The sequence below is a fragment of the Rhagoletis zephyria genome, unplaced genomic scaffold, assembly GCF_001687245.7.
Source record: "Rhagoletis zephyria isolate East Lansing unplaced genomic scaffold, Rhagoletis_zephyria_1.1 Rzeph_scaffold_00667, whole genome shotgun sequence".
Classification (NCBI taxonomy): domain Eukaryota; kingdom Metazoa; phylum Arthropoda; class Insecta; order Diptera; family Tephritidae; genus Rhagoletis; species Rhagoletis zephyria.
In genome coordinates, this window is record NW_016157751.1 from 149216 (window position 1) to 166130 (window position 16915).

General features: G+C 33.1%; 3 protein-coding genes across 4 annotated transcripts in view; 1 reads left to right on the forward strand and 2 right to left on the reverse strand.

Annotated features, from left to right (window-relative positions):
- LOC108360959 (cytoplasmic dynein 2 heavy chain 1-like) overlaps positions 1 to 16915 on the forward strand; it is a 153055-nt gene that overhangs the window by 111808 nt on the left and 24332 nt on the right. The window lies entirely within an intron of this gene.
- Positions 560 to 4895, reverse strand: LOC108360958 (uncharacterized). The gene is made up of 6 exons (XM_017613456.1): positions 4638 to 4895; positions 4471 to 4553; positions 3643 to 3854; positions 1750 to 2097; positions 1455 to 1614; positions 560 to 1398 (listed from the first exon to the last, which is right to left on the reverse strand). Exons 3-6 carry the CDS (start codon positions 3805 to 3807, stop codon positions 989 to 991), a joined length of 1083 nt encoding a protein of 360 aa, XP_017468945.1. The 5' UTR covers positions 3808 to 3854; positions 4471 to 4553; positions 4638 to 4895; the 3' UTR covers positions 560 to 988.
- Positions 6879 to 9195, reverse strand: LOC108360957 (uncharacterized). Of its 2 annotated transcripts, XM_017613455.1 has the most exons (4): positions 8945 to 9195; positions 8452 to 8831; positions 8338 to 8395; positions 6879 to 7441 (listed from the first exon to the last, which is right to left on the reverse strand). In XM_017613455.1, exons 2-4 carry the CDS (start codon positions 8472 to 8474, stop codon positions 7136 to 7138), a joined length of 387 nt encoding a protein of 128 aa, XP_017468944.1. In that variant the 5' UTR covers positions 8475 to 8831; positions 8945 to 9195; the 3' UTR covers positions 6879 to 7135. The 2 variants fall into 2 exon arrangements, with proteins under 2 accessions (XP_017468944.1, XP_017468943.1); XM_017613454.1 differs by lacking the exon at positions 8945 to 9195 and having other exon boundaries at positions 8338 to 8397; positions 8452 to 8928.

Consider the following 16915-nt stretch of genomic DNA (forward strand, 5'->3'; position numbering starts at 1 on the left):
TCATAAGCATGAATATATTCCGCTCTCAAACCAAATCGATCAACTAAGACTTGGTAACTATGACTAATCCATGTGTTGAATGAAAGCTTATCTGTATTAGCAGAGCTTAATGGCATCTTTTTATGAACCATACTTTAAGTTGAATGGAATTTGTAGAAATATGCTTAAAAAAATATTTATTAGTATTTACCAAACCCTTCAACTAAATTAACGATTTGGTACAACCTAGATGAATATTAGAAGCTTTAATATATTTAGTTATAATTACCAACCCATGGTAATAGTTCCCAATCCTTGGTCACAGTTCCCAAATGTTGTCAAAATTCGGGAACTAAATATCTTTAGTTGTCGAAACTAATCCTTTTTCTCAGTGTACTTGTTATTATTGTATCCTTACAGATATTTCATTCTTACATACGATTTTCCATTATTTGTAGGATATATATGTAAAGGTGGACTTGTAAATTCTTCAATTGGTTTTAAATATATTTTATCAACTAAACAACCTATCTCATTTGATCTTAAATGACTCTCAAATGTTTTTACCTCTACTTGTTGACAAAGTACAAAAGCATTTTCGTTATGGATAAGTAAACATTTAATTTTATATAATTCAAAACCTATTCTATTTATAGACAAATAATACTTTGCTTTATATCGTGTTCCCTTAGAAACTAGCTCACTACAAGTCGATATTTACCAATTCACTTGTTTCACAGCGAAAGTCATCTGTTTTATTTATTTTCAAAATGTATGCGAAAATAAGAAAAATTAGTAAAAGTTTGATTACAGTTGTTTTGAATACATTGTATTTTTAACAGTTTTCGTGTTAATAAGTGATCTTTTTTAAAATGAACTATCAAAATTGCAGGTGCTGCAAAGATTTTTAAACAACGAAAACAAGTATACATCTTTCCGTTATTTTCTAAGCAGTGTTCAAAAAGCTTACAAGTGATGTAATATTTGACGATTAGAAGTCGAACTTTGTTTAAGTTAGAAAAAAAAAATTTTCAATAAAAAGCCAGGGGTCCTGACAAGCTTCTGGATATTTAAGATTCATTATTTGAAATATTTTAAAACAAATATCTATGCTTTGAATGAACGAATTAAACTTAAGCAAATTATTATCAAGGTACAGAAAGAAACCGCTTATATTTGTATCTGACAGCCCTTCGACAATCAAAAAAGGTTGTATGGTTAACCCTTCTGAGTAGTATTTGTTAATTACGGCATTGACCTGCCGTTGGTAATAATTCAAAGTTGGGAGCCGCAAAACCAAACTTTCCTGAGAATCAACTATAGTTACTTTCTTGGCTTTTTTACCGCTTTCGCTTTTGAATCTGGCGCCGGAAGGTAATACAGCATTTAGAAGAATTGTAATTAAATAGTCCTGGACATCTGTAAAACAAGGAAATAAATATTTTCCTAATGAATTAAAATTTTATTTTATATACCTTTATTATTTGACGATTTAGCTGTAGCAGGTATTTGCCTACAGTATTCGTTGCTTATGTTTTTCTCATAGTAATTAATAATTTTTGCTTTAAAAGTTTCCCACTTAGCAAGGAATAAATGTGTTTTCTCAGGATACATGAACTGAAAATCAATTTCAATCTGTAAATTTCAAACGGAAAGTACACGGTTAATTCCAGGTATTCCATTCTGAGTTACCATAAATTGTAATAAAATGTTACCATAAAAATGGATAAATAAAATCGCTACGAAAAACAATTAAACGTTTTTTCATACCAAATCAGAAGCCTGTGCATGTGACAATTTTGACCAAGCTTGAAAAAAATCCAAAGGACTCAAATTACATAGGTCTCGCTGCCTTAAATGAAAGGTTTTCTTCCATTTGTCGCAAACTTCGGCCCAATCCGCACAGTCTCTGTTTAAGGATGTTTTATATGCTTCGGAGATCGACTCATCAACTTCTGGAGTTTGGACAAGCGATCTGTTAGCATAGTTTTTATCTTTGCTCTCAGACGACTCAGATAAACCTTCAACCTTTCGGTGCTTCGATTTTTGGTTTTTATACTTTGAATACAACTTTCCAGACGGATTGTTTCTTCCTTGCCTCGAAATGAAGTAATAGTCCTATAAAATACATGAAAGTAGTCCTATTTTAAATGAAACTATGTGCATATGTATGTACAGTGGCGCTCAGCTAAATATCACACTCTTATTTTTTTTTACAATATTCACAATGTTTTACGTGATACATTTTTTTCGTTGATTTTTTATAAAAACACAGTACTTTCTATAACCACGATCCAGAAAATAAAGGTCGCGCCATTCGCGGACCGCTAACCCTCTCTTCGTCGATTTGACAGCATCCACCCAATCGCTGACGTCATAAAATACTTTTGTTTACATTCACTGTTGCCAACTTGATGCTTTTCGCGCCAAGTTTAGTGGGTATTAAAAAAGCGAAAATTTTTGAGTTTGGTGCTTGGTGCGCTTTTTGTGCTTTTGTTTTTAGTTTGAAGACACCAAATTAGAAAATCTTAAAAAAATGGAAGCAAAATTTATAGCAATCGTAAGTATGGTACGCAACTTTACAAAAATTTTAACATCATGGCACAGTGACATAAGCGACAACAAAATATGTGGCAGTACCTTCAATCATGCCAGAAGAAATCGACCGTCGTGCAAGAAACATTGATTTTTATTAATTTGAATCGGAATCCTTACAATAAAAGTATGTATGTATATAAAGTCCATAAAATATAGCAATAAAAATTTGGTGCTTTTTCAAATTCGAAACTTGGCAATACTGCCTTTTGTTCGATGCTTCCTCTTTTTCTTGTCGAGTTCGTCTTGCTCTCTCATTCTGGTATTTTTTGACGTCACGGTCAGTTGCTCTCAGCTCGATTGGCGCAATCTTGTATTCTATCATTCTTGTTCTATAACATAAACCGTATAAGTCCAAGTTTAAAACTTTGTGTACAGTTCAGGAAACTTTAACAAATTTCAAAATGATGTTAAAAAAATTTTCAGCATCAACAAAGTCTATATTTACGCAACACCCTCGACAAAAAAGTCTCAAGAATCAACGGAATTTTTCAGAGTTTTCAAACCTGCACAACTGAATGGGCTACAAAACTGCATACCCAAAAATTTTCTAAAAATTCTGAAAAAATTTTAAAATTATGATGCAATTTTTTTGAAATTTATTAAGTTTTTCTGAACTGCACACAAAGTTTTAAACTTTGACTTACACGGTTTATGTTATGGAATCTACCATATTTTATTATTTTTTTGAATGTTATTAAATTTTCCTGAACTGCGCACAAAGTTTTAAACTTTGACTTACACGGTTTATGTTATGGAATCTACCATATTTTATTATTTTTTTGAATGTTATTAAATTTTCCTGAACTGCGCACAAAGTTTTAAACTTTGACTTACACGGTTTATGTTATGGAATCTACCATATTTTATTATTTTTTTGAATGTTATTAAATTTTCCTGAACTGCGCACAAAGTTTTAAACTTTGACTTACACGGTTTATGTTATGGAATCTACCATATTTTATAAAAAATTAACGACACAATTTTATCGCGTAAACTATTGTGAATGTTGTAAAAAATAAAAATGTGCTATTTGGATGAGCGCCACTGTATATTAGCTAAATTTACCTGCATATTAACTTCACTGGGAAATATGGAGCATATTTCGTCCACTATGCAAGGAAAGTCCTGCACTCTAAGATTAATATTCTTTGAAATAACCTCTTCCAATACAATATTAATTATATCCTCTCTTTGTGCATGTGTAAGTGTTTTATTTTTGTAGTCAGACATAAGAAGAGCTCGCCTCGCACAGAATCCTTAAGCAAAGTTGTCAAATCCTGTAGTAAGAAATAAATAATATAGTGACAAATAAAGTTATTCACACCGAGAATTTTTTGCAATATAGGCATGCAAAGTTTTTTTCTAATTTCTTCTCGATAATTTTTTTTAAGAAAGTTCCTACTACACTAAAAAATATAAAAAAAATCCCTAAACTTTGTAAAAAAGTCAGCAAAATTCAATAAATTTCCATACTAATTTGTACCTTTCTATTCAGATTTCCTAGAAAAATTCTAAATATGGACTCTTATAGCCCGCTCAAATTTTAGTGTTACAAAAAAAAGTTTAAAGTTGCTAGAAAGTCACACTTATTTTTGGCAATTTTTGTTCCTGACGGTGTCATTATTATCTTCCGTACAAGAAAAGTTGTCTGTACTTTCTATGGAAGAAACTGCATAAAAAAAATTTTCAAAACTACGCGATTTTGCAGCAACTTTAAACTTCCACTTTGTTATACCAAAATTGAATAGGCTATAAAACTGCATACTTAGAATTAAAAAAAAAGAATTATCGAAAAAAAATTATAGTACAAATCTTTTTATATATTGTGAAAAATTTTCTGTGCCAATATTTTTCTTGCCACTGTACACTCTGATATATTAAATTTACATATACCTTTTTTAGGATTTGCTTTGTATTTTCTGTTTTCGTTTCTAGCCAAGCACCCACATTAGATGGCACGGAAATTGTATCATCGTCTATTCCAAATTAATAAGGAGTGAAATGTTTTCAGAAATAAATTAGATTTGACAATCACAAAACATCTGCGTATGAAAGACTACCTCTCGTTTTTTCCACATAAAGAGCTTCTCCCGGAATTCCATCCGAAGGCCAAGAGGTGGTATGGCTTCTTTCAAGTCTTCCTTCCTCATGTACTGTAAACTTTCCAAAGTCACATGCGCAGCTGAAATATATGTGTGCGTAAATAAATCTGTACATCAAGGCTCTGGACATGCCAACGGCAGGGATTTTGCAAAAATCATGACACCTAACGTTCTTAAAAAACTTTCCAAAAACAAAAGTTATGTATACATACATATTTATGTATGTTATATTAGTTATAATTTTAATGCCCTACCATGTAAATTACATTTATGTATGTACATATGTATAAAAAATCAAAGCCTACTACGGCTGTGCAGCCGGCGTATGAATGTCGCTACCCAGTAGAAATCTTATGCATACAACATCGCTGTTGGTGGCATGAGCTCGCTGCTGTGTATACATGCTAGTATAAATGAACGTTCATTTCCATTTAACACAGGTGGTTTCTCAGAGCGTATGCGTACCTTAATCATACACTTGTACTACCGCTGTATGCATATGGTTGTATTAATGTTTCAAAAATACAAAAATGGATTAATGGAACAATATTAAAGCATTCTTTCAAGATATGTATCCCCATATGTAAGTTCTACTTCTCTGATACATTTTAATATACGGGGACATACAAAAAAGTAGCACTTACATATGCAAATGCATATCTTGTAAAAGCCCGTTTGTGCTGAAAAACAAAACACGTCCGTTAACTAAAATTTTTGTACAAGACTGAAAATATTACAAAAATTCCACTTCAAATTTATCAAGAAATGTACTTAAAACAACGACAACGTACATTCGCTTGCAATTCGCTGGAATTTGAATTTATTCGTTGAAATTAATGACTACGAATGAATTGTTCACACTAATTCACTCATATAGCAAGCATTCTTCGTGAATGCATACCACCGATTTCTACTGGGTACTTGTAAAGATATACATACATACATACATACATATTTACATACAAATAAGGTCGGTGTTATGCAGACGGACTTTTGATTGGCAAACAATATGGCGGCTGCCTCTGTTTGGTGTGAGGTGGTTACGTCGAGTTTGCCACAGGGTTGCATTTTCTTAATAGCTTTGTTTTTATTGGCAACCTTCGGTAGTTTGCTGCAGGGTTGCATATTAATAATGCTTTTGGTTTTACTGGCAACGTTCGATAGAAATTGTGTAGATATGCACGTAGGAAACATAAAAAGCGTTAAAAATGGATAACGAAGTATACGGTATTATATGTATGTTAAAACAATATGCAAATAGTGTTATATTCTGGACAGAAAATCAAAGAAATGTTATACGGTGTGGAATAAACTCATTGAATCTTTGTTGATGCTCGGAAATATTAGACGCACCAGATCTTGCCGCGCAGTTATATGGCGTCAAACTAGAGATTCTGAAGGATCGTATGCATTTCTTCATAGACATCTTAAAAATGAAGATTTGTGGTCATTTAAGAACTATGTCAGGATATCAGATGGACAATTCGACCAAATTTTAAATTTGATTAGGTGCGACATAGAAAAATGTGTAACAAATGCTAGAAACGCCATTTCGCCAGAGGAACAGTTAGCGGTTACGCTTCGGTATTTAGCAACCGGCGAAACTTATCGCAGTTTAGCATTTCAAACGAGACTGTCCCATTCATTCTTTGGTTATTGCATCCCAAAAGTTTGCAGAGCAATTTGGAAACGTTTAAGTCGCTTATATTTAAAGGTAATTAAAAAAAATTTAAGTGTTAAGTTTTCTTGAAGTCAAAGTTAAGGAGTGAGGTTAAGGAGTGAACACCAAATATAAAAACAAGTGACATAGACCTTTTAACCATCTTTACCTTATATGTTTTAATGAAATAAAGTAAATTAAATATTAAAGTCAATTCAATAAATATTTATTAAAACGTAAAAATACAACAGGTACTGAAATTTAAAAAAACCAATTCAATATTAACTTAAATAAATTTTTTCGTTTTAAACACTAAATCACATTTTATATACATAAATATATCGTCACCTAAGTGGAAGATCGACCTATCTCGGCAGGCAATTCGAAAACGCCCTATCTCAGAAAACTTTTGAAGAACGCCCTACTTCAGAATTTGATTGAAGAACGCCTTATTTCAGAATTTTATTTAAAAAAAACACCCTATCTCAGCTGGCGATTCAAAAACACCCTATCTCAGTACATTTTCAATGTATTTCCAGCTGAGATAGGGCGTTTTTGAGCCGAATTCTGAGATAGGGTGTTTTTCAATAAAATTCTGAAATAGGGCGTTCTTCAGTCAAATTCTGAAGTGGGGCGTTCTTGAATAATTTCTGAGATAGGCCGTTTTCGAATTGGCTGCCGACATAGGTCGCTCTTCCCGTCAGGTGACGATATTAAGTAAAAATAAAAAAATTCATTAAAACTTATCACCTACCACAACCGTAAAATTCATTAAAAACTTACATTAACTTAAAATCTATTCCAAATCGCTATCATCTAAAACACCATCTAAAGCTAAACTTAAAATATCCCGAGTTGTCGCGGAGTTTGTTACTTCCTTGTCTTTTTTTCTGGCGGAAGATAGCAGGGAATGGATGGCATCAATGGTTTCCAGAGCAACGTCCTCACTTTTCATACCATCCAGTATGCTGACCACCTCCTCGCCAAACCACTCATATTTCCTTTTTGTGTTTGTCACCATTATATTTGTCAACTCTTTTAATCCCTGTTGTACCTTTTGTTGAAAATGAGCCTTATTTCGTTTTCTGCAAGATGATGAAACCTGAAAATAAAATAATTGTTATTATTTTTAGTTCCCGGAGTCTCCAAATGAATGGAAATCAATTGCGGATCAGTTTGAGCGGAAATGGCAGTTTCCTCTTTGTTTAGGAGCTTTAGATGGAAAGCATGTAAGCTTCTACGCTTCTCAATCAGATGGCTCTTACTATCACAATTACAAAGGAACTGATAGCATTGTACTGCTAGCACTGGTGGATGCAAATTGCAAATTTATTTATATAAACGTGGGCGCAAATGGTAGAACTCATGATGGAGCTATCCTAAGCCATTCGTCTTTACAGCGAGTGTTGAATAATGGGGATACATACTTTCCACCAGACAAAGTTATAGGGAACCAAAGATTATTGCCTTATGTCGTGGTTGCCGATAATGCTTTTGCACTACAAAGACACGTGATGAAACCTTACTCACACCTCACAAGTGTGCGTGAAAAAATTATTTTCAATAAAAGATTGTCCAGGGCACGTCAAACAAGTGAAAGAGCTTTCGGCATACTCTCTCAAAGATTCCTTATACTGAAGAAACCAATCAACTTACAAAACGTAAGAACTATTGAGACCATTATACAGGCGTGTTGTGTACTTCACAACTTTATTTTAAGTAATAGGATAAGTTCTTTGAGTGAACCATTTATGGATACAATGCATTCTAATGCAATATTATATGAAAGAAATCTCTCACCTGAAGCAATAAGAAATTCTTTTCTTGAATATTTTAATAATGAAGGAAAGTTGGAGTGGTTAGAACAACAATAAAAGTTATGCAAATTAAATATAATGCCTGAATTTTTAAATAAATATGGTTGAGCCTTTTTAATTTATTTTAATGAATTCAACGTTTTTCAGCATTTTGGCTACGAATCGTGAAAATATAACTTACCGACGGTTCGTCCCTCAACGAGGCGTTATCCGTGTTTATATTATTGTCCGTATCGTATCTTTATTGGAAAAATTACAAATTACTCTTAGAAAACTTTATGTCACAAAATCTTACCGTTTGTGGCCTGTTTTCATCATTTAAACTATCCTGCGTCTCCCTTATTTCTACGTTTGGACGTAGAAACTGGAGCAGCTCGTAACACCACATTTTGGGTGTTTTCACATCTGCTGCGCCGCATCCACTCCGTTTACTGGCTTCAATTGCCCTCACTTCTCTCCGAAATTGTGAGCGCAGTCCTTGAATTTTTTCCCTAATGTTTTTTGGGGTCACAAGGGGATCTTTCGTCACCAAAACGTCGTGAATTCCATTTATTGCCGCATTTCGCTTATCCCTGTCACTATAATGGCAATGCTTTGTGTTCCAAAGACACTCTCGGGCCTGGAGAAGATTTATTAATTCTTCCGTTAACGCTCGGCTCCAGGAGATAGACATTTCTATAATTATAAAAATTAATTGACCCACTTTAGATTTTCACAAATTTCTTTGCTTAGTCATTTTCTAACGACACACAAATAAGTAATAATGTTTTTGTAATACAAATACTCACTTTAATAACTTTTATATTCGCGCGGATATTAAATATCTTTATATCGAAAATTTTGCGTTAGCAGTACATATACTCAGCGCGTTTTCTTCTGGAATAAACATGTTTTGTGTATAACTGCAACATCTACCATATCGTATGGCAATACTGTATTTTCCAGCAAATTTTTGTGTATGGCAACACTTATTTTTCATCTGTTTGGCCCAACAAATTTTGTTTGCTGTGAGAGTCACCAAACTCTCTCTCTCCGAGTTTGCTGCAACAACAATTTCACGCAGTTTGCCAAACAAAATTTCTGCATAACACCGACCTAACAACACAAATGTGGGCCTTGCTGACGCTTCGCTCCTTACTATCAGCAACGTATGTATGTATAAAAAATTCAAAGGCAACTACGATTGTCCGGCTGCGTATGAATGTCGCTACACTTGCACAGATATATAAACAAACACAGATGTGAGTACTGCTGGCACGCTGACAGCAGCGTATGCATGCCATGACTTGTAAAGAATAACGGTTGAGCGTCGTTGTACTCAACTTTAAGATTTTTGATTCTTCTTTTAAGAATTTTGAAACCAACAATAAGAATATCTGTTATGTTCTTGATTTGAGTACACATTAGTTTCGTTCTAAGCTTAACATATGGGTGTTTCCATGAAAATGTCAACCAGGACTGAAAAAATAAAAACAACTGAAAAGGGTTTTTCAGACGAATTAATAAGAGAAAAATACTCGAATTTTTATATTTTAGAAGTATTTCAGCTTATTGGAATTTTAAAACTCAAAAATGGAAGAGTAAAACTGAATGTCTCTTCGACTCAGTTTTCTCCAGGGACCGTAACGGTTATAAGTTTTATTATAAAAATCACTCTTTAATCGTTATTAACTAAGTTTTATTTTTTGCTCGGAAAATAATCGTTACGTTTTAAGTTTTATTTTTCGGTCGGAAAATAATGGTTACGTTTTAAGTTTTATTTTTTGCTCGGAAAATAATGGTTACGTTTTAAGTTTTATTTTTTGCTCGGAAAATAACGATTACGTTTTAAGTTTTATTTTTTGCAGGAAAATAATCGTTACGTTTTAAGCTTCATTTTGTGCTTTGCTTGACTCCACCAAAGTACGTACTCTACTTTCTCTCATCGCGTACGAAAAATGTTTGCTGCTGCCAAAAGGGAGTAGCAAATCTACTCTCTGTATACTTGCAGTACTGTAAGTACTTGCGTATTAAATTTCATTTCTGGTTGTTAGAGTACTAGTTGATATCGTTTGCGGCGCTGGTCAGCGAAATTGAAAGAGTAAAAATAGAATATGGAAATTGACGATGTAAGGAAAGGTTTACGGCCATATTTATAAAAAAATAACGTAGATTTAGACAGTCGTTTAATGTGACATTTTCATAAAACTTTTCTATTTAAGCAGCTTTTCGAATCTATGTATGTACAATAAATTTTTATAAAAGTACTATTTTCGTTTATAATTTCAATTCTGATTAAATTCTGATTTCAAGGGAAACGAATTTTCATTGGGCACGTTCAGAAGGCGCAACAGCTCAGTAACTGTTGCGATTGCACCTTCTCAACGCGTTGTTGGGTACTTCTGATCAACTAAGCAGTTGCGTGTAGATGATCGTAATATTTTTCTGATCATTTGAGACAACATCTTGTGTGTTGTAAATTTGACAGCTAATGTATGAAGCCATTCAGAAGACGCATTACGATCACTGATTTTTTTAGCAACGGTTGCGCCCAACTGCTGCGCCTTCTAAACCTACCCATTGTAGTTCCCAAGAAATATCACGAGATATATTTTTCAGTATGCAAAACTGCTTTTTCATTTACGATACCTTGCGCATGTGTTTAGAATGATACGTAAGTTGGCAAATCGTCAAATTTCTAGCCTTCTTAGAAACAGAGGATACTGGCTTTACAAAGTGTCGAATCCCACACTTTTGTCTAATGACAATATTTTTTACAATAGTTTCTTTGCACCCCTGAAAAGTGCCGATTTTCACATTCGATAGTTTGACATGGTAGCGACGAGATGTACGAGCATTTTTTCTTAAGAGCTGCATACTGATTTAAGAATTTTTTTATAAAAGCAAATTTATTTTCCATTTATTGTGCGTAATTTTATATGAATCTTTAATTTTTTTGAGAGCCTTTACAAATAAAAAAATGTCGGCATATGTACATATGTACATACATACGCAGCCATATAACGAATTTTCATTGAAAACTTTTTTTCATTTAGTTTTTTAATAAATACTAAAATTAGAGGCGTATGTATGTTTAAAAAACTCAGTCGCGATACATTATATACATACATAAGTATGTACATACCTAATAAACATTCGGCTTGGTTAACAATTCGAAAATGATTTTTTTTCGAGTCTCACCTTCGATAACGAATGTGAAATAAATTAGTATTCGATTCGAGAACTTTCGTTATGAATTCGAAATCCCGTCCATTATGGAATTGGAAATTTAATGAGAGAGAGTGATTTTCTTATATTTCATTTTCTCTCTTGTTACTATGGTTTCCATTTTTTTTGGAACCCATCTCGAGTGTATTTCCAATATACTATAAACGTTGGAAAACTAAGGTTGGCTATGAGTTGGTTCTCAGTTCGATATTCATATTGTATATCGAAGGTCATTTTCGAACATTCGCCAAAATGTTTATTGGGTACATATATATCTGGACTCACAAATCGGATTTTACGATTATAGTTGTCTGCATAACCCATTGGCGAAATAAAAACTTTATCCGTTTTTGTTAAATCGAAACTATATTTTTACATACATATGTATGTACATACATGCATACATAAATATATTTAATAGTGGTATTCATCTAAACCGATAACTTTATCAAGCAGATAATCTTATAAGTTTATGCACTCTGTNTTATACTACTAGCACGGGGATAAAGAAATTATAGAAACTACCTCACTAAATTGGAAAAAATTATATTTACGAGATATCTATTTAAATAAATGTACATATAACATAAAGGCTATTTATTTGAAGCAAGTTATAAGAAACAATGGCAGAATGTCTGTTTGTGTATGAATTCATTTGTCACGGCTACCAAACTTTGCGAATTATCAGTGAAACAAAACAAACAGACGGGATAATAATTGAACCAGATCTCTATCAGGATCATATCGTTGTTGAATTTGCGTGCAAAATTTGAACGTGAAAAAAATATATGCGGAAACTTACATATGTATCTATGCAAATACATATCTATGCACATACATGCATATGTACTTATGTATGTATGTACATATATCAGCATTTAAGTTGAAAGTACGTTTCGCTCGTCGCTCTCTTCATCTCTCCACTACTTTCCTGTCCTTAGTTTTATTCAGATACCAAAAATTTATGTTTTCTTCGAAAATACTCAAGTACTACCAGTAGAGTACTCTACTGTCAAATACCTTTTACTCGCAGTTGTTGCGGAAGGCAAAAAAATACTCTACGCGTCTTGCTATTGATCGGTAGTTTACGTACGCTTGCGGAAACTGGTTTATGCTTACTCACACTTGACCCGAACGATGAGAGTAAAGGAGGGAAAGTATTTGCGCGGCGATCGGATGTCTTGTTAGGCCGTTTAAATGGAATTGCGCAGGAGTTTAGTAACTACTGAAGATAATTCACTCAAAATTGATATCTACAATGAGTTTTAGACGAAAAATAAGAATATTAAAAAATTTTGGCAAATGGGCGTAGCCACGCCCACTTATGGTTACATGTGTATATCTTGGTAACCGCTGCACCAATTTGGCACACTTCGCACACCGTCTTCAAAAGAGGCACAACTCAAAAATTCTAAATTTCGAGTTAAAATGTAAAACTTGCTCCTTGCTAAGCTATCTACCAATACGAAAAAGTCTACCTGATATTTGTTATTGTAAAGTGTCGAAAAAAACAGTTAGGTCTCTTTCGTTGCTTCGAATGACACTGAACTGCAGCTGGCAAACATGTCATATTTTTAGTTGTGTTGTGGTACTCGAAGTGCGTTGATCGCAGCCGATGATAAAAAAGAGACCTTTTTCGTGTTGTGACTCTTTCGGTGACATATTTAATAATTTCAACGTATTTAATATCGTGTTGTGCCCCGTTTTTATGACTCGGGTAAGTGAAATCTGTTTGTATTTTTTGTACATGTGACCCTTTAGTTGTAAGAACATTAAAATATTCAGGTTGTGTCTGTTTTGATGAAAAAAGAGAAACTATGTTTATTTTATGTTTTTAACTTGTATTAGGATTACATTACATTGAATTGTTTGCGTATCGATAAAATCAATTGAACTATCGATATTAATATCTAACAAAATAATTGTTTGTAGCTGTAAACAGAAATTTTTGTTTTAGTTCTCTTTAGATGATAGTTTTTTGATAAATGTAAATTTCGTTGTCACTCTCAGGAAAGCAATGGAAAACAACAACTATTCGGCTGAAATGACCTCTGAAGGTACAATGCGCTTTAGAAAGATCAAACCAATCAGTTATTGTCCCTCCCCATGTGACGAGGCGCTTATCGAACCGTTTGGAGAGAGCTCTGGAGACGATTACAACGCATCTGACGGTTCTACTTCTACCTGCTCTAGTTCAGCAGTGCAATTTGAAAATTATCAAAATGAAAACAAAATAAAGAGAGGGCAAAATCATGCGAAGAAAGCGAAATTGCTGAGAAATTCAGGCAAATCGTATGTATAGCAGTCAAAATCAAAAAAGCATTGTGAAGAGAGGAAAGTGCGTTCACCTTGCGGTGCAAAGTGTCGTATACAGTGTTCACATAAAATCAACGAAGACGTTTGTCAAAAAATATTTGAAAATTTTTGGAGCATTGGTAACTTGCAGAGGCAGCGAGAATTTATTGCTGCTAGTACGTCTCCAATAATACCGAAATATCGATATTCAGCTACTCAAGGGTTATGTAAACACAACCATGCCGCTCATTTTTCAGTAGATGGTACAAGTTACCGTGTGTAAGACTTTTTTTAAATCCACTCTTGATGTTAGTGATAGAGTTATTTGAACTGTTCTATCGAAAAAAAACTCGGAGGGCTTTATTGAGCACGATTTGCGGGGAAAACACAACAAACATCCCACTGTAAGTCCCGAATTAAAAGAGAGCGTCAGAGATTTCATAAAGGCGATACCCAGAGTAGAGTCTCACTATTTGCGCAAACAAACATCACGCGAGTTTATTGAAGGTGGTAGAAGCCAAGCTGACTTCTACCGTGACTATAAAGAACTTCGTGAAAGGGAAAATTTACCCTTTGCAAATTCGATCATGTTTCACCGAATATTCAAAAATGAGTTTAACATTTCGTTATTTAAGCCTAAAATGGATCAATGCGATTTTTGCCAATCGTACAATAATGCAAACGAACTTCAAAAGCTAGCACAAAAAGAGGCTTATGCTTTGCATCAGGTAGAAAAAGATTTGTCCCGAAAAGAAAAAGAATTTGACAAAAAAAAATGGCGTATGTTGCTGTATACGACTTACAAGCAGTTTTGCCTTTGCCAAAAGCCATGGCATCTTCAATTTTTTTATAAAAATAAAATAAATTGTTTTAACTTTACCATAAGTGACCTATTCGCTAAAAACGTCGAATGCTTTTTTTGGACCGAGTTAGAAGGGCATCGTGGATCGTTTGAAATTGGAAGCTGTGTATTGCGATACATTAAAAATATAGTTCAAAATTCTAAAAACCCCAAAGAAATCGACATGATATTTTATTCAGATAATTGTTGTGGCCAACAAAAAAATAAATTTGTACTTTCCATTTATTGGTACGCCATGCAAAAGAATAACATTAGAAGCATTACACACAAGTTTTTGATTCATGGACATTCCCAAAACGAAGGAGATAATGTTCATAGTGTTATCGAAAAACAAATTAAAAGGCACATAACTTGCATACCCATTTACATTCCAGAGCAGTACGTTACTTTAATAGCAACTGCAAAAAAGACTGGTAAACCTTATAATGTGCACCAACTCACACATGAAGACTTCTATGACCTGAAGGCCTTACAAGAGGAATGGGGTCATAATTTTGTAAGAGATGTCGATAAAGAAAAAATACTTTGGAATGACATTAAAGTCCTTCGAATCGAGAGAGATAGCCCTGACTCCTTTTACTATAAAAGCTCGTATAAAGACACAATTTTTAAAAAAGCCAATGTACGAAATATGATGATGAAGTCCTTTAGATCGTCGGATTTAATCAGGTATTTGTTCCTCGTCATATCTTTTTTCTTTGTCATCGTGTACAGCCCGCGACAAAAGATAGCACATTAAGATTTTTTCCAGTTTTGGCTACTTTTGTTTTGCTTTTTAAGGTTCATAAATTTTTTTTTTTAAGTATAGCTCTTTATATAACGAAAACCTTATAAATCCAAATTTCAAAATTTGTACAAAAATTATAAAAATTCCACAAACTTTTCATCCCAATTCCAAGCATTTTCATTAGAATTTCTAGAATAATTTTTGGTACGCAGTTTCAGAGCTTATTAAATTCTAGTATAACAGGTGGAATTTTGAAGTTACCAAAAAATCACGTTGATTTTTGATAATTTTTCTTTGCTGACGGTATCACGCATTTTCTTCCATATATAGTAATTTTTTATAAAGATAAAGTGCATAAAGGAATCCCAATGAAAATGCTTGGAATTGGAATGAAAAGTTTGCGGAATTTTTATAATTTTTGTAAAAATGTTAAAATTTGGATTTATAGGGTTTTTGTTAGATAAAGAGCTACACTTTAAAAAAAAATATGACCCTTAAAAAAAGCAAAAGAAAAGTAGTCAAAACTAGTCAAAATATCGATGTGCTATCTTTTGTCGCTGGCTGTATGTTGTTTTGTCATCTACTCCTGGTTCGTCTTTCTTTCTTTTTCCTTGTTTCAAGATCTTGTCTTGTTTCCTGTGTTACATTTGTTTTAAACTGAATTTGTTTGAACTGAGTTGTAACTATTTTCTATTTTCAGTTTAAAAAGGGCCTACTCAAACCCGTTTCCTTTAACGGAGAAGAAAATAAGTGACCTCAATGACTTAGTAAAGAAAAACATAATTCCAAACTATTATTATGAATCATATTATATGCACATATTAAAATAATTAATTCCTTTACTTTTTTTAATTTTGAATGAATAAAACCTTTTTTGTCCCTTTTTATTTTTAAAATTGTTTTTCACTTTACAATCCAGAATCAGCAAAAGAGTCATAACTAAAAATGATTCAATAAGAAATGCGTGACAATTTTTTCAAAAGAGTCATAATTCAAAATATCTGTTTTTACAACAAGTTTTAAAAACAATCTTCATAACTTTTCCTCTTCTGATTTTTTAAAGACCTTTCATTGCCATTAAGCAACATTTTATTTTTATAAAATATTGTATGAACTCAAAAACAGTTTTTTGCGTTTTCTGAACAACGACAAATTTTGAGTTGTGTCTCTTTCGAAGACGGTGTGCGACTTATTGGCCTTGGTATAACATACCAAATGGCCGAAAATTTTTAAAATCGGACAATAACCACGCCCACATCCCATAAAACGGTAATTTAGAAAAATACGAAATCCTCGATAAATCAGTAAATATTAAAGCTAATTTATTCAAAATTGATGGTTGCAACAATTCTTTACCAAGAAATACGTTTATGATAAAATTTTGGAAAATGGGCGTGGCACCGCCCACTTGTGATCACATATAGGGGTCTCGCTAACCGTTCTAGCAATTTGTACCAAACTCGGTATGGTATTGTGCTTGCCACATAAAAGCAAACCGTTGAAAATTGTTGAAATCGGACTAAAATTATGGCCGCTTTTCATATAACGGTAAATTTCAGAAATGCTTGAAATTTCAATATTTCGAAATTTAAGGACGCTAATTTACTTAAAATGTATACACCCCGGCTTATCATGTAGCGGTAGCTTTCGGAAAGGTGGAAAACATAT